We start from the raw sequence: 25,868 nt of genomic DNA, 5'->3' as shown, positions 1-25,868 counted from the left end.
GCAAGCCTTGCATTATAATCATTTCCTCCAAATATAAAAATTTCCATTACATGATAAACCATTTCCTCCAAATATAAAAACAGAGCTATCACTCCGTACTAGAATTTGGTTCATAAGAATAAAGCCACGTCTTCTCATGTATCTGTATCCTTTTATAGCACCCAACATTTAATTCAACACACAATTAATGGTTAGTACATTTTACAGGCCCAGATGAGAACAAAAGCCTGTCAAAATGGAGAGAACAACAAACAAGAAGTTAAGAGACCCAGGTATTTGTTTTACCTCTGCCAGTATTAGATGAATTCTGGGCCTCAGATACCTTAAGAATGAATGCGCTAAACCATATGTCTTTTTACTGTAAATAATTGAGGAAGATTATTGGTAAAAATAAAAAGATCACTTAGAAAGAAGGTATTTAAGACTGAAAATTACGAGGCTAAATGACTTGTAGTTTTAACAAAATTTAGGATAAAATTAATCACTGGTATAAATTCATAAAGCTGTATACACTTAGGAGTTGTACACCGTACTTTATGTAAGTTACATTTTAAATTTAAAAAGAAATCCTTTAGTAAAAAACAAAAGGAACACAAAGATTATAAACTCTGAGCTAAGCCTTCAAATGAATAAAAAAATTAAAAAATTGGTTTTTCTTTTTTGGCATAATTTTTCTGACTTGACAAAACCAAATTATAACATGATTAATAAATCCTTATATCTGGCTCACAGCATAATAAAAAGTCATTCTTGAAACAATATTCCAGAACTTTATTAATTTTTCAAGGGCCTCACATAATTTATTGTTTTTAAAACCAAATCATTCTCTTTGAAGTGCCTTCACATCATTATCCTTTTTATAATTCTGCTCGAACGTCATTTGTCAATGGCTCTGCCTATAGCTTGAGCACTTCCCAAAGATCACTTTCATGGACTTACGAGATCCTGTGAGTTTGCAAATGACTTTTCACTTTGCAAATGACAGATGTAAAGACTATTATCATACTGTACTGTCTTAACTATCACACCACTCATATAGGAGCATAAGCAACAAAGACAATGAGAGGCTGTTAATGTTAAACTAAGAAATGGGAGCCAATTTGATTAGTGGTCAGTTCATTAGTGAATAATTTCATGTTTTGACAAGTCTGCTTCTCCTAAGAAAAACCGTAATTGTGGTACTTGAAAAATAAATACTCAAATAACAAGACTTGTTATTTGTGAATGAGATGAAATGCCTCATAAAATTTAGTGTAAGACTACTTCAGTTGAGTTTTTAAAAATGAAATTAAAATCTAAACTTATTTTCCTTCTTGAATTCCTATCATGTTATGGCTAATTTCCAGCACAGAAAATGCTCCTCTCTACCTCATGCTGTTATGTAAAATTGAAAGCTTACAGTTGGTTTTCATGAATATTAAATAAACTCACCTCTGTCCATCTACTGTACACACAGACACACCCCACAAATCAGGACTGAACTTGGCTAGCTGAGGAATATAATCTGCAACCTATACAAAATATTGGGAAAAAATTAACAGAATACAAGTAAATAATATTTCTTCTATCAAAAAATTTATCTTAATTTAGCTTCCACTAACGAAGAGTTATTTTATAGCTCTCAATGGTTTTGTGGTCTATTTTTTATAATATTCATAAAAACCAAGGGCAGAAGACACTTGAGGATTACAGGTAAGATCTAACTGACTTTTCTGTCTCCCTCATCCCGATGTTTTCCAATGCATTCTCAATTCCTAGAAAAGCAGTCTAAAAGAGGAATTAAGACTTGAGTTTTACACTGGGGAGGGTATGTGCTATGGTGAGCGCTGTGAACTGTGTCTGTTGAATCACAGACCTGTACCCCTGAAACAAATAATATATTATATGTTAAAAAAAAAAAGAAGATAGTAGGAAGGGAGAAATGAAAGGGGGGAAATCGATGGGGGAGACGAACCATGAGAGACTATGGACTCTGAGAAACAAACTGAGGGTTCTAGAGGGGAAGGGGGTGGGGGGATGGGTTAGCCTGGTGATGGGTATTAAGGAGGGCACGTACTGCATGGAGCCCTGGGTGTTATACGCAAACAATGAATCATGGAACACTACATCAAAAACTAATGATGTAGTGAATGGTGATTAACATAATAAAATTTTAAAAAAGGTAAAGAAATAGAACTTCTTTAATCAAAGTCATGGTAGCACGGTTTCATTTCTAAAAACTTTCAATACAGAGAAAAAATAAAATAGCCCTTGTTGAGGATATCACATTTACAGAAATTCTTAATAAAGTTACTGTTTTTTTAATGAGTTAAAAGCCATTTCCATCATCTGAAAATAAAAAAGAATTCTTAAAAAACTTAATATTTCTTTGTAGCCCAAATAACAAAATTGAATATTTAAAACAGTTTAAAAGCATTTAATCCAGTAGCTTCACTTAGCTTAAATTTCTTAACTAGCAAAGCACAAGAAAACTCCACAACTTGAATTTCTATACCTCAACTTGAGCTGAATCAAGTGACTGGTTTAGTAAAACATTCACATCAAAAATGTTACCTTTCCTCCAGACTGCTTTTTAGCACTTTCAAATAACTCATCAATGTGAGAGGTAAAAGACATAAAGTCAGGAATGACAAACTTTCTTCTAAAGGCTTGTGTCAACAAAACAATGTTGCTCTGAACACATCTGTGGAATGTGAGAAAAAAATTAATTTACTGGGTGCCTTTCAAATATTAGTACTTGGTAATAACAATATTAATTAGGAGAATATTTAAACAATAGAGAAATTCATCATTTTATACAATAAACTAAAATCTATAAATTATACTTTCTGTATTATTTTCTTTCCTTCAAGCAGTCTTTCATGCAGTTTCTTGTAAGCTGTTGAACAAGTTAAAGAAATAAATGAGATTGCCTAAAAATTGTGTCAAAGATAAAATAGCAGAGCATTCTACCAGGTTAAATACCAAGAGCATCTAAAGACAAGTTTCTTAAGCCCACCAAGGTTAAGAATATATGTCAGCATGACATTTGGTTAACAAAAATTGGATTTTAGTATGTCATAGCTGAGATCCTGTTTATCGATCCATTAAGTAACTTCAGACATATCCCTTAGTTCCTATATAACTATTAGTAGTATTTCACAAAAAAACTAAACTTTTTATATTTTAACATATTTTCGCTAAATTAGTTTGAAAAATCTGTATTTCCAAGCTAACAGAGATAAAATCAACTTTATTTAGTCAGATTAGAATAAAATACTTATTAAAATGCCTGTAACAATAATGTATAGTTTTAAATAAAATTATTTATAAAATAATTAACTTTATATTATATGAATCACCAAAAATATGAAATCATATTATTCTATTCACTATAAGATATGTAATACATTATAGAAAAAGGTCTCATTGTTAAAAACTATTTAAAAAGATAATGGTAAACCACGTGGATGGAAGAGCATGAAATCTAATGATTTGAACCAATATTCTGCTTTGTTCTAAAAAGGACTTAAGCCAGAAAATCAATATATTAATGTAACCTTAAAGAAGAGCTTTTTAAATAGGTTACAGCGAACGATCTTCTAAGCTCATCTTCTTAAGAGTCTCAATAACTCAGTAAGAGAAAGTCAAGCCACTAACTATGGGAAGTTATGTAACTGGATTCCTCACAGGTAAATGATGTGGTACTATATTAGCTTCTTTGGGAAGAAAAAAAAAAATCCAAACTGGCATTTTTTTTTTAATAAAAAGTAAGTTTCAAATACTATTCATCTGTTCAACCATAAAAATTTTGAGAAAGATGATTTCCTTACTTTATAGGTAAGAAAACTGTACCTATAAGTAAATAACTTGCATTAACTATAGAGAAATGAAGAACTAAACACTCAGTATTTCTTTTTTAGTTTTTATATCTCAGTATTTTAATTAAAATTGTTCTAAATGAAACACTGAATTAAAATTAAGTCAGATCTCACTTTTAACTATTAATTAAAAATTCAGAGAATATACTCATTTGGTCAGTATAAAATTAAAATATTGATTTAAATTAATACAGGTTATTTCCAATGATAAAGATGTGCCCCAACTACAACATGAAAAATTAGTCCTAATTTCCATTATTAACCAACAGACATAGAAATAACTGACATCTCAGAGATAACAGATATTTACTTCAATAAACTTTGATAAATTATTTTCTCATGGTTTGTTAATCTAAAAATTATTAAGCATGCCACTGATTTAATATTTAACGTTTTAAATAGCAATTCAATTTGCACATATGAGAGTTGTAAAGAAATTTATACTAAGGAAAACATTTCTCAGCAGGAAAAAGACAATTCCTGATCTTAAATCACTGTATCTGTATCAAACCTAAATCCTAGTTTTTCAAAAAGTTATACATGAAAAAATATGAGGACTGCCAAACTTAAATTATTACCTACTACTATTTAACTATTTAAAATTAATCAGCACTTTTAAAAGGAAGCTTTATAATTAACAAACTGTACAGTCAGTGAAACTGGTTTGTTGTTTTCTCCTCTACTAGAAGGTGCTGGTAAAGTTGTGGTAACTGACTTCACTGGTGAATTACTGTGGCCAACACAAGCAATCTTACCAAGATTGCTTACTTACAAAAAAGTGTCTACTGCAAACTGATGAAAATTACAGGTAGTAAATGTTTTCATTGGGAGTTATTTGAATACAGATGTCATGAAAGGAACTAGAAAATTAGAAGTCCTATATAAAAATGAATTCTGAGAAGGAAGGGCTCATATTTTTCAGCAAGTCATATCTTTCTCGTGCTTTGTTTAGTTTCCTCATCTGTAAACTGGGAATAATAATCCTTCTTCTTAAATGTTTATGATTAACAACTATAATGCACGTTTTAGAAAGTATCTCACAATTTTTCATCAGTAAGATAATATAATGGATATGAATTTTAAAAAAATCAATATACAAATGCAAAGACTACCATTCATTTTCCTCCAAAACAGAGAAGACCAAAAAATTATGATCACACATAAAAATAGCTCTAATATCTGTATGGTTAAAAATGCATAAATAAGGCATTCATTTTCAACATAATTTTCTACTTCTATCCGTTAAAGGATTATCAGCATTAAAAACAATTAATTATCTAGATGGGTACAGGCAGTCTCCAACTTTCAGATAGATTATGCTCCGAAGAGTATGCTTAGAACACACTTTCCCTTAAAAAACAAATCATATATAATAGTTGTTTCTCAGATTACCCTCAAAGGCTAAATATATTAACCAACAATGTTTTTTACGTAAAATTATCAACACACTGACTTCAACCAAACCTATCCACCTTTATAAATTATTTCTCTGAGAAAATGAATTCCACTGTAACATCTCCTTCCCACCTGCATGGAGAGGAGATAGTTTATTTAAGGCAACACTAAACTAGAAAACTTATTTTTAAAAAATTCTCTGGAGCAATCACCTTTCTAGGTGACCCCAAAAGGTTAATAGTCAAAGGTTTTGAATTACTTCATTCTAGAGATGAAAAGAGAAATCATTATGCGTATAGATGGAGACTTTTCCACTGCCTGTTTATACAAAACACTAAGCATTTGTCAAGTTGGGAACTGCCTATATTACAATCATCAACTTTTTTAAAAAACTGGATTAGTGTTTAAAATACGGTAATTGCTATTATTTTATATAATTATAAGCAGAAAATTGTATGATTATGTTTCCTGGCTTCATAATCAGTATATTTAAGTTACTTTTAATTTCATATTTAAACATAGCAACATGTTTATAAAGCACAAAAAAATTTTAAACAGACTAAAAAGGTATAAAACACTACTTTCATTTAAAATTCCAAAGCAATTCCTCATACCTATTATCAACATATCTACCTACCATCTCTTTGACAACTTCATTCTCAGATACACCAAAATAACTCTTCAGAAGGCACCATAATCAAGAGTACTTTGCTCAGACAGCTCATGAATACTAAAAATAATCCTTATTGCAAAGGCACAGCTAACAAGAAATTATTTCCTCCCTTCCACAAAGAAACATATTTTGAGGATTCAAAATTCCTAACACCAATTCTAACATCTGAGTTAACAGAATCAAGAACCTTGTGGTAAAAAGACAAGAATCTAAAACTGTCAGCAGCGCTTCACAGCATGCCAGGAAACTCTGAAGGACCTCAGTTAAACACTTATACCTTCAAATGACTTAATACTTAGGATATTCCCAGGAGTTACCTAGGACAAATCATCCAGTCCCCAAAAGAAAATAAAAGAAAAAATAAAAATACATATATACACAAAAATAAATTTTCAAGGGAGATGCTAGAATTCTTTGAATCTATCTCAACTTACCCTATGGTCTAGAAAAAGCCAATGGGTTACAGTAGTGTTTACAGTTTTATACTGGTTTTTACATAACTCTTAGTAGTTTAAAATACCATTTACCTCTTTGGGATCCATTATAAACATGCTATCTTTTACACCATTAAGAAATCAGACAAGTAGGAACACATTAATGAAGATAAATACTAAACAAATAGGCAAATATAGGAAAATCAAAATAAGCATGCTCATTCAACCAAATCAAGGCATTAATCTCTAAAGTGTCTTCAGTTTTTAAATACTCTGAGGGAAATAAAAGTAGTCAAAAGCCTATGTATTAATATGTCTGAAGAGAGAAGCAGACACTGGAGATATGTAAATCTAAGGAATACATGCTGTCTGAAGCCTTCTCATTTTATGATGTCATCTAAATCACCCTGTAGGAAAGAAACAGAGACCATATGGAAAAACCCTGTAAGACATGCAGATGAATTGGAGATCAATTTAAGCTGTGACAAGACAGAGTGTGCTCTATTCAAACACACTGCAATTTCAAGATACTGTAAATTGGAAACATCCATGCCTACATTTCCTTAGAGCGGTTTCAAAGAAAGTCTACTCTTAGCCCCTGTGTGTTATAGAACTTTATATGCACCACGTTCTTCAAACAATTGATGTTTATAAATCCCCCCTTTTTTTCAGTTACACAGGAAGCACTGGCCTTCAAAGATGCAATTTTGTTTTAAAAGAAAAATCACCATATAGCATAGCAAATCACCATTAAAGGTTTGGCAGAAATTTTTACTTTTTAAAAAGATCTTTGTCTAGCATGACACCATCTGATGTTGTTTGAAGAGTTAATCTTAACATATCCATACACTCTTTCAACCTGGGATCAGACGTTCGCAATCCTGTAGATTTGAGTGCCTGTTTTTAAAAAAATAAGAGTTTGTAAATACATAGTGCAAATAATGTATATGCTTATTCCAACTACAAGTTTTTATTTCTGTATATAAAAACTTCTACCCAGGACCTGAATACGTATATGGGCATTTTAGTATCACTATTACCCACTTTCTGGATAAGTTTCTCATTGTTTCTTTCATTTTCTTTCACTGATTACCTTGAAATGAGCATGATGAAAATTTGAAAACATAGTAACAGAAACAGTGTCAGATGACCTTTAAGACTACATTTCAATATTACTGTATTATTGATTCAAGATTACTGATTTTTAAAAACTTTAAGATAGAAAAATATAAAAACTTACTGTAATAAATTTATGAACAGGTATTTTCTCTTGTCCTTCTGCAATTGTATAGAACAGCAAATCTTCCAAGCTAGGTAACAGACCCTGTTTTATTTTACTAAAGGGGAAAAAAGAAAACAAAATTAATCCTTGTGAAACATTCTAATGGACTTTAGGTATATCCATTATTAAATAATCATTGAATCAGACTACAGCTGAGCTGATCTACTCATCAAGATTACTGTCATGATAAATGCTAATTTACCAAAATCAAACCAGTTATTACTAAAATCACACCGAAAAAGTAGAAAATGACTTATTAATGAATATATTTTTTTAATCCCAGGTTTTAAAATCTTGATTACCATTTCTAGTGGTACTAATACCTAGTCATCTATTACGGTGATACCCTCTTTTACAGCCTAATACAACACCCAGTACTAATTATAGAGCTCAGCAAATGCTCAGGTAAGAGTCAATACTTTGTTGTTTTTTTTTTAATATGATGACTACATTTATATATTAAATATATATATTAAAATAGTTAACCTGATTGTAAAATCTGGGGCAGACAGCAATTACATACCGGACAATAAAGATTAGTGTACCAGTTTTGAATCCTAGCTATAATACTTACTAGCTGAGTCATCTTGGATAAGCTAAAGAACCTTTCCACGGTTCAGTTTCCTCATCTGAGAGGAGATAATAGTGCCTACCTCACTGGGCTGTTTGTTGTGAAGATCAGTTGATTGGAAACATTCAATACATTTAGAATGATGACTGGCAGAGAGTTAAGTACTCAACTGATGGTAACTGCAGTTAATATTTCTAAAGTGCTCTAGGCTTACATATATAGACCAAATGCCACAAATCACAAAGAAGCTGTTAGAATAAAATTTTTTACCATAAAAAAACATTAAAATCTTAATTAACTAATTAGTATAAGATGCTATAATTAACCATTTAAACAAAAAAGGAATTTTTTCCTATCCTAGCCACTGAAAAGCTTTCAAGTAAACAAACTATAATGAACTTATTATGTCTTTTATTTTTAGCTCTGAAACTATAACACATTTCAATATTCTGAACATCAATGACTATATTACAGTGATGTTACAAGGATTACAGATCCAGGGTAAAACAGATCTCCCCACCTATTAAAACGGGAGGAAGAAGTACATACATGTGTGTGGGGGGTGTATAAAATACTCTGGAAAAGACTTTATCTGTATTTCAAGAAAGCAAAAGAGAAAAGTAAAGAAAAAGGAAGGATGGAATACTCATTTTCTTAATTTTAGAACTTAATCAAGAACAATTCTGGACTAGCCATAGTATAATGGCAAGTTTCATGGGAAAACTGTATACATTACTTTTGTAAAATAAACTGTCACAGAACTCAAGTCTGTTTAAAATTGTTTTTATACTGTTAAAAAGAGTTTTCTAGGTATCTAAATATTTCCTGGATTACCCAAAGATTACTTAATAGTTCCATACTTCAGTAAGACCATATGTACTTAATTATTTCCTAATATAATTACTTCCCTATTATTAGTGGCCCATATATTTCTATCTTAAAAGACAACAGAATACAGAGTTGGTTCACAGAACATGAACAGTTATACGTGCACATATAAAATTTCTCCTAAAAGAAACATTAATGTTGGTATTAGTATCATTTAAACTTGCTTTCAAAACCGTTACATCAAACTTTTAGATTTTAAAGTCAACCTTAAAATGTATCAATTTCATGCCAAAGTTTTTAAAAACTAACAAATAGGACTACCATAATTTAATGACATATCCTGGAAATATGAATTTCTACATATATAATGAAACAGGAGTTCAGATAGGTCAAGAAGCTTCCCAAAACTGCAGTGGCAGAAATGTATTTAGAACCCATTTCTCCAAATCCAGAGCCCAAATTATTCACCACTACAGTATACTGGCTCTCAAACTTACTAGCTAGTTATTAATTTTCATAAGGTATAATTTTTCTAGGTCTTACCCTGATCCAAACCATTAACAGAATTCAACAATACTGAAGACTTAATATTTAAAGAAAAATTGAACTAGCCATCAAAACAGCAGTGGAAAGTAACAGACCAATTATTTACAGAAAATGGTTTGCCAAATAAACTTCAGATAGTGGTAGTTTGTCACTAAAAAACTGCCGAATAAGCTTTCTATATATTTACCACACCAGTAAATGGTATTTGCTTTTGCCTAAAAGCTAAGTAAATAACATAAAATATACACTTCTTTAGCTTATGGTACAGAGCACAAAAATTTAAATGACCATGTTATTGTCACAGCTAGCAAAAAAAAAGGTAAATATTTACTTGCTTTTGGATGAGACTAATTTTTATCCATAGAAGAGAGATTTAAGTCATCTCTAAAAAATGTGCTCACAAAATAAATAGGTCAAAATTGATAAAAAAGAATGTACTACCTAACTCAGCATTTAAAAGCTCAGACTCTGATCTGAGAATGAGTTAGCTTCAACTCTCATAAACAAATAAATGACAAGATTCTCCCCAAACTTTCAAGAGGAAGCAATTACTCCAAAGATTTTTCTTGATATTACCCCCTTTTCTCTCTCCAAATTTAATATGGCTTTGTGGCAACACTTCACAGTAATGTATTTTGCTATTAAGATTCAAAAGCTAAAAACTATAGTTTTAAGCATATAGTAACTAAAAAAATCCTTCAGGAGTATTTAAGTTTTAATGGCAAAAAAATAGATTATAGGAGACTTTCAAATCATTACATTAGCAACTATTGATAAACTTGAGTGAGCCATCCAGATTCCCTAGGGAAAAATATAAAATAGTTATGACATTCAGCAACTAAAATAAGATATACAGGGGTGCCTGGGTGGCTCAGTCATTAAGCGCCTGCCTTCGGCTCAGGTCATGATCCCAGGGTCCTGGTATGGAGTCCCACTTCGGGCTCCCTACTTGGCGGGAAGCCTGCTTCTCCCTCTCCCACTCCCCCTGCTTGTGTTCCCTCTTTCGCTGTGTCTCTCTGTCAAATAAAGAAAATCTTAAAAAAATAAAACAAAATGATATACATAGAAGATCAGTATATCCAAAGAAAAAATCCTTGTTACATACCTTTTTATTCCTTCCCTTTTATTTCCCCTCGCTTCCTTTCTAATCTCTGCCCTTAAGAGCCTTTCACCATCATTTTGTGCCTTCATTTATCCATTCCTTCCTCTACTTTACCCTTACAAAATACTTGCTTAGAACATAAAAATCATTCTTTAAGAAAATGAAAAAGAAAAATACCATGTATTTAACTGGCATCTATGACATGTACAGCTTTATGTTAGTTGTTACTTACAGTCTAAATTGAAAATAGACGACGCACATAATGAGGAATTACAAGAATGAGATTATGGCATCCACTCTGAAAAATTACTTCACTGTGGACTAATAAGGTAAAGCTTTTTTAGAAGACACAGAATTTCAGCTGGACTTGAAAGATGGGGTAGGAGTTGAAAACATGGCAACAGAAAGGGATTTTCCAGCAAAGAAAATAGAACGACCAAAGCAATGAAGGTGAGCGTTCACTGGGTGTTTACAAGGAACACTATTGAGAGCATAAGATATATGAATTAGGGGCCTGTTTCTACCTATGAGCTGTGAAAATACCTAATTTTCAGGGTTGAGAGAGATCTATATAAATTAAACAATAAATGAGGAGACTACCTCCCCAAAATTTACATGTGGAGTTTAAATTCAGGGCCAATTTCTGCAACATGCAAAGAGGTACTGTCTTTGTTTATTGATCAATCAAATCAGTTACCCAATACCAAAGGACTATTTCAGCTTCTCAGTTTGGTATTCAGTTCTCTACATTTGGCTTTGTACTATCTATTCTTAAACTTACCATTTTTAATTAATTAGACTCACCAACCTGTAAATAAGTCCTGCTATTGTGCCTTTAATTTTTTTATCTATATAAGCCTTCTGTTTATGACCTTCCTTTTCCTAACCCTTTAAGGCATCAGTGATCATTTCAATTGTTTTAGACAACTTTCCCCAACAAGATTTTCTATACTCTTTTTAGCCTGCACTGGGTTGCATCACTAAGTTTTATACATCTCTTATACAGCCTATTATGTGCTAAGCATTGGAAATATAAAGATGAATAAAATAAGGATGCCATCTAGGAGAGCCAAGACTACAGCAACATGGCAAGTACTATGACAGAAGTGTAAGAAAAGTATTAGGAAGTACAAAGTAAGCATTCAATTTTGCCTTGATGGGTGGGAGAAATCAAGTAAGTATAATTTGTAATCAGGAGCAATACTGCAAACTCTCCCTCATCAGTTCAAAATTTCATTAATTAAAAAACTCTAGTATCAAATGAAAGGAGGAAAATGAAAAGCAAGCCTTTACGAAGAACTGCAAAATGAGAAGAAAAAAATTGAAATCAACTATATTGTCCTATTTTTGTTAAGTAACATTTCATATTACCTGACTTCTCTAAACTATAAACCTTCAAGACTGGTGTATTAACTTCCTTAATTTTTTTTTCTTTTTTTTTTTTTTGCAGGGGGCAGTCTCCTGGTCTCTGAGGGGAGGACAAGGACCTGGGCAGATCAAGTCCCTGATGTCCAACTCTATTAGTCCTTCCAACCACCTATTCCTTCAGTCAAGTATCCTTTAATAAATCACTAGTTGTAAAAATACAGATATTATGTGAATTGTTATTTTAATCACTTTACTACCATTCTAGAAATGATGTCTTTGAAATAACTAAAATATGTAAGTAGAGGTTAATGTAAGGCAGACTTCAGCTCTGAAATGGAAGGTGCTATATTCTAAGGGAATGAACTCCAGTCAAGGAAGTATTCAACCAGAGATAAGTAACAATTTTCAGGGAGTATAATAGAAGAGGAAAAAACATCAGCCGGGGAGATTTTTTTTTTAAGTTTTTTTTTTTTTTAATTTATTCATTTGCGGGGGGGACAGTGAGATGGAGAAGCAGACTCCGCGCCAAACAGGGATCCCAGAACCCTGGGATAATGACCTGAGCCGAAGGCAGATGTTTAACTGACTGAGCCACCCAGGCGCCCCGGAAGATGGGTTTTTAAGGTCTCCTCCAATCCTGTACCTAAGAAAGTAATCAATTGGGTACAGTATTTTATTACTCTAACAGTGGATGAAAAAACAAAGTAAGTCCTATTGTATGAACTTTAGTCATTTAGTTAGGCCATTTAGTATATGTGGCCAACTTATAAAATATATAAAATGAGGCAGAATTAGATGTTTTTAAAGTCACTTCCAATTCTAATTCTCAGTTTTTAAGATGCTAAAATAGATGTCCTCCTAAATTCCTATATTAAAGACTATAAACTTACTCAGGAGATATAAATACACATACACACACACACGATCTATATTCACACATTTTATACAAAAGCCTAATTATCTGAATGCTTTTAAAAAAGAGAGAGATGTAAACTTAAAAATGGTTGAGATAAAAAAATTTTATGTTATATGCATTTTACTGGAAAAATTTTTTTAAAAGCTAAAGCGAATTAGGTATGGAAGGTGAGAGTAAGAGAAGATAGCCAAAGTGGAGACAGAAAGAACAGGAACAAGATGCAGCAGCTGACACAAGATACAAAAATCCACAAAGGAACAAACTCATTCAAAGTAGAACCAATCAGAATATGAGAGAACACATTACACAACTAAATACAGTTTAGTGCTGGGGCCACCAACAGCAAACTATAGCAGTGCCCCTGTTTTTGTACATAGTTTTATTGCAAGATAGCCATGCCTATTCATTTACCTACTGTTCATGACAGCTTTGCTTATAACAGCTAATTTGAATAGTATTAACACAGACTAGATAGCATGCAAAGCCAAAAATATGTACTATTTGGTCCTTCAGAGAAAAAGTTTGCCAACACTTGCCTGAGATTATCACTACAGCCATGCTACCTCCCTTATGGTAAAACCTAAGTTGGAACAAGAAATGTTAAACTCTACTCATTATAACTTTTTACTGTAGCAAAACATATGCAACATTTTCTAAGGAGACTTACGCCAAGGATAGTTTAGAAATAAAAAAGCTTGATGTTTGCGAATAGTGAATCAGTTGGATAATGCTGATAAGTAAGAGCTGTACAAATCCACTCATGATCTTTTTTCTTAACTTTTTAATGTAATGTAGGTACTTCCTGTTATATGTACCAGAAACAGGATATTAGGTTAGCTGACTAAGACAGCAAAGTAGAGATTTACAACTTTAAAATTTAACAGATGTGGTTCTTCTAATTACAGAAGTTATATATACAGTTGACCCTTGAACAACATGGGTTTTAACTATGTGGGTCCACTTATATGTGGATTTTTTAAATACAGTACAGTACTATAAATGTATTTTCTTTTCCTTATGATTTTAATAAGTCTTTTCTCTTGCTTACTTTATTATAAGAATATAAATATAATACATAAAACATAGTAAAATATGTATTAATTGACTCTTTATGTTCCTGGTAAGGCTTCCAGTCCACAGTAGGCTATTAGTGGTTAAGTTCTGGAGAAATCAGGGGATTTTTGACTGTGAGGGGAGGCTGGCACCCCTAACCTCTACATTATTCAAGGGTCAACTGTACTCATAATGAGCAATCTTAATAACTCTAAAGAGGCAGGAAAAACATGCCCCTTCTCACAAACTACCACTGCTAATACCATTTCAGTTTATTTTCCTCAGATACTTTTTCTAAGCTTTTTTTTTTTTTAAAGCTTAAGGATCACTTAAGATAATACTGCACAGAAAATTCTGTATTCTAACTTCTGGCTTACCATTTTCTTATACCCCCAAAAGTAATTGTATACATTTTAAATGACTGAATAAGAGACTCTCATAGGGATGTATATATCATCATTTACTTAACCATTCCACTAACGTTGAACACAAGTTTTTCTCCATTCTTCTCTAGTATGCATAATACTGTCAAAAATATTAGTGAATACATCTTTCTACAACTCAGCCTAGATTCCTAAAAATGTATGAATATATTTAAAGTTTCATACAGTTTAAAAACTGCTCTTAAAAAGTTTGTACTCTTAAGAACTCCCACCAAGAATCTTAAGTGCCTATGTCACTCAGAATACCCTCATGAAGATAACAATTTAAAAATCTTTTTTAGGGGCGCCTGGGTGGCTCAGTTGGTTAACCATCTGCCTTCAGCTCAGGTCAGGATCCCAGAGTCCTGGGATAGAGGCCCGCATTGGGCTCCCTGCTCAGTGGGGAGTCTGCTTCTCCCTCTCCCTCTGCCCCACCCCCTGCTTGTGCTCTCTCAAATAAATAAATAAAATCTTTTTTTAAAAAAATATTTTTAGGGGCACCTGAGTGGCTCAGTAGGTTGAGCATCTGCCTTCAGCTCAGGTCATGATTTCCGGGTCCTGGGATCGAGCCCCACAGTGGGCTCCCTGCTCAGCAGGGAGTCTGTTTCTCCCTCTCCCCCGTCCCTCCCCCCAGGTTGTTCTCTTTCTCTCTCAAAGAAATAAATTAAATCTTTTTTAGGGGCACCACGGTGCGCACTTGGTGAAGTATTTCGGCTCTTGGTTTTCACTCAGGTCGTGATGTCAGGGTCATTAGATTGAGCCCCGCATGGAGCCCTCATCAGGATCCACACTCAGTGCAGAATCTGCTTGAGATTCTCTCTTCCCCTCCCCCTCTCTATAATAAAATAAATCTCAAAAAAAAAAACTTTAGAGGTCTGTAATGGAAATTAGAAGGCAAAATATATATGCAAATCCTGAAAGTTATCAACTTATTCTCCATTATACAATGTAAATAGTTCCATGTTTTAAAATTAGTGATTTCACTATAAATGTTTCTTCAGGAATCAGTAAGCAATGTTACATACCAACCAGAGAACACTTCCCAAAGGAAGCCAAAATGACACATTAACACGCTCGTACTACATTGTAGGTAGCCAGAAAAATCACCAAGTACAATAATTAGTCATATGCACTGTGTCTCATAACCAAAAAAATTTTATTTTATTTTTTTTAAGATTTTATTTATTTATTTGACAGAGAGAGAGAGAGAGAGAGAGAGCACAAGCAGGGGGAGAGGTAGAGGGAGAAGCAGACTCCCCACTGAGCAGGGAGCCCGAGGCGGGGCTCGATCCCAGGACTCTGGGATAACAACCTGAGCCGAAGGCAGACGCTCAACCGACTGAGCCACCCAGGCACTCCCCCCAAAATTTTATACCTGAGTAGATCCCAGGATAAAATCATAGTAAGTGTCTACCTAAAAGATCTCACTTAGAGATATCAGCAATTAGTAACTATTTTTACAAATATATCTGTTCACTCAGCTTTCTTAAGCATTCCTCTTACTAGCAAATGACTTAAAAGGTGAAAAGGCAGACAACTCCTTGATTTATACAGCATTTAAAGACTGAGCTCCTCAAAGAATGCAAAACCTACAATCAGACTTTTAGTTTCTACAGCCATAATTTTTCACTTCATGATCACAAGGAAGTAGTGTATCTTTTTTACTTATTTCAAATAATCTTTTAAAACTCAAACTCACAAATGTTTTCAACAAAGTTCTCTTCAAGATGACACTTAGCTTTTTCAGACTAAAACAGGGTCCCTCCTACCCATTACTTTTCCCTACCTACTGCCTCATAAAAAAAATTGAATTCAATTTGGTAGTCATTTCCTGAGTTAGTTGATTTTGAGTAGGCAGACTTCTCTGTAAACAGTAAAGCCTGAAAAGAAGCTAAGACTCAAAGAAACTAAAGTTCAAGATCTAATTCATGCTCTTTCAGTGAACTTCATCTAAAAATTAATATATCCATGACTAAATAGATGCATGTGGTTTAATGTAAATATCAGACAGCAAATAACGTTATGGTGTATGTTACGACTGGCCATTAAAAGAATAACTGAAACTCACTGATAACTGTAATCTAGAAAAACATTTTTAACAGAGAAAATCACAAATAAAATCAGAGGGGTTCACTGAAATCCCCCAATTAAATACACTCTCAATCTTGATTTTAAGTGAATTGTAAATATGTTCACTTTTACAAATTAAAAGCAAATGCATTATTAAAGGATGACAGAATTTGTCACCTATTTCAGAGAGGTTCTTTCACTTTAAAATGATCTATATCTGCCAAATACTGTCTCAACTTCATTATCAATACTGTTGTATAGGCCCAATTCAGTGTTTGCTGAAATGCATAGGCATTTAATCTTACTTTGAGAGTTAATTCTTACAGCATTATGATTCAATGATTCTTTGCCCCTCACTTTCCATTTAATAAATATTAACTACCAAAATATAAGTTACACAATCTGAAGCTAGCTGAAAATATTTGTTTGCTCTTTCACTTTATACATATATATAAAAATTTATTTATTATTATTATTTTTAAGATTTTATTTATTCTGAGAGAGAAGTCGCATTCATGAGTCGGGGTGGGGAGGAGAGCCTTGATCCCAGGACCCTGAGATCATGACCTGAGCTGGAAGACAGACACTTACCAACTGAGCCACCCAAGTGCCCCTTAATATATTTTTAACTATGCACATTTAATTTAAAATATATTTTTAAATGCCATGACTTCATGCTGATGAGCAAACATTCAATTACTAACTGCAACACGGGTATGAAGTTTTTGACAAATACTACCAAACCACCCTCCAAAATAGCTGAACTAATTTATACTTCCACTAGTAATGTAAGAGTTCCTATTCCCCTCACCCTCTACATTGCTTGATTTAACTTAACATCTGCCCATCTGATAGGGGAAAAATGATCTCCTTGTTTTAATGGAATACTGTTTCCTGTATTGTCAATATTGTACCCTATAAGAATTACCTGCTTATTAAAGAACATACACGTGCTGATATTTTCCCAGCCTAGTCCTTCTCTGTTATATCTTCTTCCTTTCTAATTAAACAAAATGTCCAAACAAAAGGTTAACAAAAATGTCCCTCATCCCCACCTGCTAGCCTTTTTCAGAGACTCTTCATTAAGACAGGATACCCACTTCTGAGCTTTACAGAAATGAAGCTTGATGGAGAACAGTGTGATAAAATGTCCATGCTGGGCAAGCATTTGGCATTAAAGTTGATCAAGAATACCGAATGCTGCAGCATGGTCTGTGATTTTGATATAAGGCTCACTCCCAGCCTGTATTGATATTCTGGAAGGAGAGTGGTAGTTTGAAATCAAAACTCTATAATTAATCTCAGAACAGTATGCAAAATAGATTGAAATGGGACAGAAGAATGAATATGGGGGCACAGATTTTAAATTTGGGTCATCAAATATGTAGAGATAAATGTGAGAAAAGAGTGTGGATGAGAGATGAAATATTACCATGAAAGTCAAAGCTGAGAGAAGGCATATGCTCTTGAGAAGGCAGACAAGTGGGAAAGAAGCAAATGCTTTAGCCTCAGGGTTTACTCAATGAGCAAATCCAAAAAGGAGCCAGGAAAGCAAAGAGAACAATTTAAAAAACGAAGAGAGCCAAGCCAAGTGGTTTTCAAAATGATGAAATGATCGCAACAAAAATTAAGTGCACTACAGTCAAAACTGGGCAAAGATCATTACATTTTCTATCAGATATTTAAGATAGTAGTAAAAGCTTAAGCTAAATCAGGAATCTAGACCAGACTGAAGTTGGTTGAAGGAGATGGCTTAGCCTAGGATGACACTGGTTCAAAGAATTTGATTATGGAAATAAATAGGTTAATGTGCTTATATCCCACCTCTTTCCAGAAAATAATATAGTAAGGTTAATAAAATATAGTCAGACCAAGTAAAGTAGAAAAAGAAATACCTCAGCCCTGCTAATTAATAAAATTGCTATGGTTATTAAATTCACTCTGAGCTTACTGGTAAACAGGCCAAAAAGATAAACAGTGCAAATTAGTTTCATATAAAAAGTACAATAATTTCTCAAATTCTTTTTGGAAACTAAGAAACCAAAAGAAATTTCTCATGTGCGAGCCTAAAATTCAAAGGCCAATGTCCTTGTCATGTTTTACAATAAATGAAGCAATTTTCTTATTTAATAAAGTTATGTAGTATTTAATACATATCAAATATTGTCCTAAGCCTTTTACAAAATGTCAACTCATTTAATTTTCACATGGTTATTTCTTTTAATAATCCCCCATAAAACCTGGCAGAGTCCGGAGTGTTGGCATTCCAGATGGCTTGCTGACTGCGGGATGAACTATGCTTTGGAAGCTAAGCATTACAAAGGGATAACAGGATCAACTGGAAGCTTACCTCCCAGAATGAGAGAAATGTTTATCACATAAAGGCAAAATGGAAGGAGTCAAAGGAGGAAAGCTACATTTGGAAACCAGATCATTCAGGAAATCGAAACTTTAGTATGATTTAAAAATTTTTTGGCAATCTTGAGGCCAGTGCTCTTCAACTTTGTATGTGGAATGGAGGCAGCTGGGGTTCACTCTTTAAATCCTTGATTGAAAGTTCTCAAGATTATCATATACTTGGATTGCTCCTGAGCCAGTCACAGCTATTACTCCAAACTTTGGTGGCAGAAAAATAAACTCCTTTGAACTAAGGTAAACAAGATTATCTTATTGGTCATTCAAACTCCCGGGGCATCTGAGCAAATATTCTTGAAGGATTCCCTCTCTAGACTGGTTTTCTTTGGTGGTTAGGATACAGGACAATTTTTATGTGTCATTGTCAGTAAGTATTAGCCAAAGTGTTTCAAAGTTAAGGCTAAGAGATAATTTCTTATTCTGAAGGCAAAGAAGCTAGAAACTTCTGAGCTCAATTTCCTATCTGACAAAAAGGAAAAAAAGAGGGACACTAAAGCCACTGAAGAGACACAGACTGGAAGACATTTTCAACAGAAAGCTGCTCCCATCCTATAGCCTATAGGACAACTTTTAAACGCTAGCAATTGCATTTTGCAATTCTGTAACTCTGGGCTCAGGTATTTAAATTAGTTCCAGGCCTGGTAAGCCAGATGATAAGGTACAAGAGAGTACCAGATGAGATTAAGCACACACATGCTAGTCCCTAAAAAACATGAGAGAGGTAGAAATTTAACAGAAGTCTAGCTTTTTGGACCCTGAAGGGATTTAAATCATCTAACTAAAGATGTTAAATGACCTGCCTATGGTCCTAAGTCTACTTTGTGGCACAAAACCATTATCACAGAATACCACAAGTTTTGCCCATCACCAAGTATGTTTTTTTTTTTAAGTAACATTTTTCAGTCTGGGAAAACTTCAGCTTGGAATGTTTTAGGAAGGTGCCAACTTCAATTACAGGAAATGTTAAGCAGGCCTGAGATTGAAAATATAAAAATCAAACGACACTTTCAGTTTGACTTAAGGTGATATGAGGCTGGAGACAGTAACATAAGCCACGGGGAGGCAAAAGAGGTCGCGTAATGTCAGTACAATGTCAGCAAAGGAATAAAGTATAAAGAAAGCATACAGATATATTTTTACCCACACTGGGAAAACCAAGTTTGGGTCCATTTATATTACACAAAATATCTAAGAAACTGCTTCATATATTGTGTAAGAAAAAACAATTTCGTTTTAAGTCAAAACTGTGTGGCATAGATGACTTAACATTCTATCACTATTTAAGTCACAAAAACTACATAACTCGGATTTTTCATAGTGTTTTACCAGTCACGTTTCACCTTGGCCATTTTTATTTTTATTTTTTTTAAAAATTCGCCCATCTCATGAAAGACATCAGACAGGCCAAAGCTGGTCCCCGCTGCAAACAGGTAGTCTCGTACTGCGTGCCCCATCTCGGCCACATGACTCTTTTCCTCCTAATCTCGTTTCGAAAACATTATTTCCGGTGCCCCAGATGGCTCCACACCACGCCTGAAAGAGCCACTCCAGAAATACTGAGAATATTCTGCCACGCTAGGTTTCTAAAGAGATGGTGGCAGAGATCGAAGGAGGGCTGGCTTACAAAGGAAACCCGAGGCTGAAAAGCGACGAGTCAGGAGTCGGGAAGGCACAGGGTATGCTCCACACCCGACTCCTGAATGTCACTCGGTGGAGATGTCCGTGTGGCATCACCCACGGAGAGCTGGGCAGGCGGCCAGGTGCTGCAGCCGGGGAGCGGAGCACGCGGCGCGGACCAGGCGGCCGCGGTTCCCGGGCAGGGGACCAGGCCGGCCCCTCCGGCCCCTCCGCGGCTCCTCCCGGGCGGCCCGCGCCGGGGGAGGGGAAGGGAAGTGGGGGCCTACGGAGGGGCGCCGGCAGCGAAGGCGCGGGCGGGGCCGGACCTAATCACATGGCGCAGACTGCGCAGGCCGCCCGGCATCTCTTTCTTTCTCTTTCTCGAACCTCCGCTCCCATCCCGCCCCACCACAGGCCCGGGCCCGCGCTCGGGCCCCACGCAGGGGGAGGCCTCCTCCGCCTAGCGGAGACACTCACTTTTCGCCTGAGGCCACCAGCTCCTTGCCCTCACTGTTGCCGAACGCGTCAGTCTCCCCGGAGCCGTCCTTGGGGCCAGGAGCCGATGGGGCCGCGGGCGGCGACGCCCCGGGTTGTTGTTGCTGCTGCTGCTGAGGCTGCTGCTGCTGCTGCTGCGGGCCCCCCTTGCCCAGCTCCTGCAGGATCTCCGAGGGGGAGCTAGACAGTGCCCGCGCGAGGGGCCCCGCCGGCCGGCCGCCCCCGCCCCACCACGGGTAGAGTCGCGCGGCGGCCGCTGGGCCCGCGGCCCCCTGTCCCCCGCCTTGGGGACGCCGGCACTGTGTGGCGAGGGGCTGTGCCCGCCTCAGAGCCGCGCAGGTGGCGGCGGGAGGCCGCAGGAGCAGGTCCCGCAGCATCGCCGAGCCTCGCAGTCGCATCATGCCGCTGGGTCTGTCAGCACCCGCTCGACAGGGGAGGATGCTCGGGGCGTGGGCGGCCGCTCTCCCCCGGGAACGCGGTCTCCGGTGGGACGCCGAGAGGGCAAAAGAGGACAGGAGCAGCGACGTGGGTGTGGTTTCGGGACCGGCTCCCGCAGCTTCTGCTGCGCCACCGAGGCTACCGGCTACCGCTTCTCCTCACGCTGCCGAGGACTCCGCACTGAGGCTGAGACGCAGGGGAGGGCCGGAGACATTCCGCGCTCACCCTCTCGGGGGCGGGAGGACGGTCGCGTCCTACCCCTTTTCCCCACTCCGATTGGCTCATATCCTCGACCTCTCTCCTAATTGGTGACTGGAGCAGTCAAATTTCTCTCCGCGCCGGGTTCGCGAAAAGTCGGGCGGGGGAGTGGCGGGCAGGCGGGTGGGGAGGGGAACCAAACTGACGTGTGAGGCGTGGGAGCCAGGCCGGGCTCTAGCTTAGTCCCTTCCCTGTTGCTTTGCCAACCGCGAGGCTGCGCTAGTTAAGAACTGGGGACTCAGGGGTCTCGACATTTACGAAAGGGATTGGCTCCTGGACTCTGGGGCCTCGAACCCGTTGGGGAGATTGACGGGCAAGAGCCCCTGCCGCCGAGTGGCCAGCAGTCGGCCGGGTTGGCCGGAGCTGGCGTCGGGCTGGGCCGTCGGAGGTCGGCTGGTCCAAGCTTGCAGTTGGCCCTGGCTGTCCGGTAAGGGCGTGAGGCGACACCTCTGGTGGCCGCGGTCCAGAGCAGGCAGCCCCAGACGAGCTTCATCTCCCTCCCAAATGTTACATTGACTTGAAACTTTCCATGGTTGGCCACTACCCAGATGTGAAGTGTTTTGGAAAAAATGAGCAAAATCCTTTCAGCTATGCGACTTAGCCATTTGGATGGTTGGAGATCTGGCTAGGGTGAAGAGAGGGAGAAATTCCAGAATACGACGGCTTTCTTTTTTAAAAATTATTGTTTTAATGTACACTGATATCTCAAAAATATTTTTGGACCGCAGTGATTCCCTTAACACTAGTTTGCTGGAAAGCAAAATTTTGGATACTTTTCTATTTTAAAAGCTGCTTCATCATTTTAAAATAGGTGCATCCGAATACTGGTTCTTTAAATGGTTTCAGCTTAGTGTCACTCTATCCATTTATCCTTTTGGACCTGTGGAAAAAGAGCCAAGGATCTGATAAACTCGAGTTTTTCTCCGAGACTACCTATGCACTGCACAACATGACAAAAGGGTTTTAGAAGATTTCTTGAAACAATTACGTTTAAATGCATAGATCCACAAAAATTAATGGATGGTTTTTAAGAAACAGTATGTATGTCAGGTACATCATTAACTGATCCCTGGATTTCGTAATCTAATGGGTCTTAAAATATACTACCAGATTAATAGGAAATCTGGCTGTACCTAAAGGTTATGTGACCTTTGACATGTCAGAGTCTTGCCATGTTTAAATTTTTTCTGTCTGCTGTTTAACCGGAAGAACCTGGAAAAAGCTATCATGTGTAAATCACTTAATTGCCTTAAAAAAAGTTAAGACAATTGCAAATTATTTATAGGGCTTTTATTACTACTTAATGTTACCTGTCACTAAAATTTGAAGAGTCAAAATAATAATATATTCAGGAAAAGGAACATCAACTTTTGGAGGAAAGGTAATACCATCCCTGCCTAACCTTTCCAGTCTGACTCACCAATGGCATAAACCTGAATACTGTATGATCTCTTAGGTATAACTGGTTATCAGTTTTGACTGTCTCCTTTCTCTCAACCCCATCCAAGCTATTGACAAATCCAGTTATTATTTTCCTTCTGGTTTTTCTCTTAGTTTCTCTAATTTTCAAGTGAAAATTCTTTCTAATGTTTAAAGGTTTAAATACTTTATAGTATACTTAACAAATATGGAAAGCAAACCTAGTAATTGATTGTTTTCTAGAGTTTCTACTTTCAGGGATGAGCTTATAAAAATGGGCATATGTTACTCCTAACATTTAGAAGAACTTAGAGTCTGATGAAATTTAATCCCTTTGTGAAAACCATGAAAAAGTTATAGACAGCAAATTAAAACTACTATAAATAAAATTCATATTCTCATTTGATTTCTTTATGTTATATAATGTTTTTAATCTTCAGTTGTTTTTAAATCAAAGACAACTGGGTGACCATGAATTGGAGTTAATTACTATTTACATTAATTGTTTACCTGTTACATTATATCATCATATAAAACAAAATCTATCCCTATAAAAACATTTTATACACATACAATGGTCCACCAACATATCTTAAAAATAGAAAATGTGTCTCCAGATTAACAGGTGGCTAGATTGTCAGAGCTACTCATAGACTTCCTCTTTGCTACTATATTAAGTGCAGTCATCCCACAATAGGTTGTGGTCCCATAGCCATTGAGAAGGTAATGAACCATCCAAAGGAAAATTGGAATTTATGCACTTTGTTTCTGTTCTAACTAGAAGAACAATTCCTGAGTTCCTGAGTTCCTTTGAAGATTAAAAAAAACTGTTTCAAGATCATAATGTAACCTATGTATAAGTTCCAGAGTTTGCCTTTCACAAGAACTAAAAGGTTGTTATTTTGACCTAAAGCTAAGTAGAAAATAATTTGCTTAACAGCTTAAAAGAATTTACTAAATTGTTTGTTTGAAATTCTTCTATTAAGAGAATAGAGTAGGATTCAGGAAACCTCTAAACAGCTTCTGCTACTACTTCCCTTTCTTCTGTTGGTTTCCTGCTTTAACTGGCCAACTTCCTAGTCTTGCTGATAAATCCTGTCAACCATGACTTATTATTCCAAAGCTGAATTTAGATCTGTATTAAAGTAGGTATTATAGATCCTTCATCTATGCAATGGGGATAATATTAATATCTTATCTCACAGGGTTGTGAGGACTAGATGAATCAATATATGTAAACCACTTAGAACAATACCAGTAGCATTTTATAAGTGCTAGCTATAAATAATAATATTATTATTATTCCATGAGTGAATAAATTTTGTTGTGCAGTGTGATTTTGTTGTCACATCTGTTATCGAAAAGCCAGAGTTGTTTTAAACCATCTAATCATTTAAGAAGAAGTTAGCTCCCCAAAATGAGATCATTTACTCCATTTTTAGAAAACAAACCAATAATTACCAAAGTATCTTAAAATAGAAATAGACTGCTGCAAAGACAGTAAGATTAAGCAAAGCTGGGCTCAGTGCCCAAGATACCAACTATTTACAAATAACTGTTAAAAAGTACTACAGAAAGAAGAATTGCTAGATTAAAAAGAAAATGTACATGTCATATATAATTAAATCTAAAAATCTATTATTTGCCACCTATGTAAATTAAATCTCTCTTCCTTGTAATGTCACACAAAAATAGATTTTCATCACATTTGAAGAGACTACTTGAACGGTCTCATCCAAACTATTAACTACATGAAATTATTTTTGTGGGCCTCCTGATGGCTGGAACAGGAGTGGGGTGGTAATCAGTTATTTTCCTTCATTTGGAGTGATATGGTAAAGATTTCAATTAGTTCAGTTTATAATGTTAATATTGGTTATACTTAGATCACAATTATATGCATGAGTTCTCTAGATATTAATTTTTCAAAGTAATTTTAATTCTTATTTTTGGTAGTATAATAGAAAATATTAAATTGGACTAAACCCCATCTCAAAGATAAGAAAGTCTTGCTTGTATGATTAGTAAAAACTTAAAAAAAATGATTTTATAAATATTCCAAAAGTCAATCAAAAGGATACCTTCTTGAGAATAAAAATAACCTCTGTGGTAAATCAAATTACTGTTCCCAAATATTTATGTCCCTTCCAATGGGAGGACTTTACCTCCTCACCTTGTTGAATGGCAGGCTTGGTCTTTTGCCTTAATTTGTTCAATGAAATATGAAGGGAAGTGATGAGTGCCACATTGAGCAGGAAATTTAATAGTCATTACTTAGTTCTAACATCTCTCTCTTCCTTGTATGACAAGAATGGCATGTCCCAAAGAGGTGATGCCCCTTCACCTGGGTCCCAGAATAATGGAACAAAGTTGAAGATGACTGCAATTGACAAATAACATGAAGAGAAAGAAACCTTCCTGTAAGTAATTTTGATTTAGGGATTATTACAATAGAATAACTTAACTTAGGTTAACTGATGTATCATCCAACTTAAATGAAGACAACTTGGCCACCATGAGACTAATATGGATTACAAAGAGTATTTGAGAACTCTAAAAGTTAGGCAGTCAACCTCCAGAGCAATTGAAACTGAGTATCACTGAAGGGACAGTCAGAATAGGCATTCTCTTTCAGGGATGATTAAAACCAAAGTTCAGGTAGGAGATGTTTGAGTGATATTTCAATATGTCATATATATTTAGATT

The 25,868-nt window shown here is 35.7% G+C and overlaps 1 protein-coding gene and 1 long non-coding RNA gene across 4 annotated transcripts in view; one reads left to right on the top strand and one right to left on the bottom strand.

Annotated features, from left to right (window-relative positions):
* Positions 1-21,667, bottom strand: part of GLS (glutaminase) — an 82,527-nt gene extending 60,860 nt beyond the window's left edge. For both annotated transcript variants that reach the window (XM_027588929.2, XM_027588930.2), the window contains exons 1-5: positions 21,030-21,667; positions 7,603-7,699; positions 7,138-7,259; positions 2,554-2,683; positions 1,432-1,511 (exon numbers count right to left, since the gene is read on the bottom strand). In XM_027588929.2, coding sequence (XP_027444730.1) covers positions 1,432-1,511; positions 2,554-2,683; positions 7,138-7,259; positions 7,603-7,699; positions 21,030-21,448 — 848 coding nt within the window. In that variant the 5' untranslated portion in view covers positions 21,449-21,667. The remainder of the gene's footprint in view (positions 1-1,431; positions 1,512-2,553; positions 2,684-7,137; positions 7,260-7,602; positions 7,700-21,029) is intronic.
* A 213-nt stretch (positions 21,668-21,880) lies between these two features.
* LOC113919581 overlaps positions 21,881-25,868 on the top strand; it is a 202,221-nt gene continuing 198,233 nt past the window's right edge. For both annotated transcript variants that reach the window (XR_003519053.1, XR_003519052.1), the window contains exons 1-2: positions 21,881-22,170; positions 25,473-25,582. This is a non-coding gene — a long non-coding RNA (uncharacterized LOC113919581). The remainder of the gene's footprint in view (positions 22,171-25,472; positions 25,583-25,868) is intronic.

This window comes from Zalophus californianus, chromosome 3 (assembly GCF_009762305.2).
Source record: "Zalophus californianus isolate mZalCal1 chromosome 3, mZalCal1.pri.v2, whole genome shotgun sequence".
NCBI classification, from domain to species: domain Eukaryota; kingdom Metazoa; phylum Chordata; class Mammalia; order Carnivora; family Otariidae; genus Zalophus; species Zalophus californianus.
The sequence above is the reverse complement of the archived record's forward strand: the minus strand, read 5'-3'. Positions and strand labels throughout refer to the sequence as shown.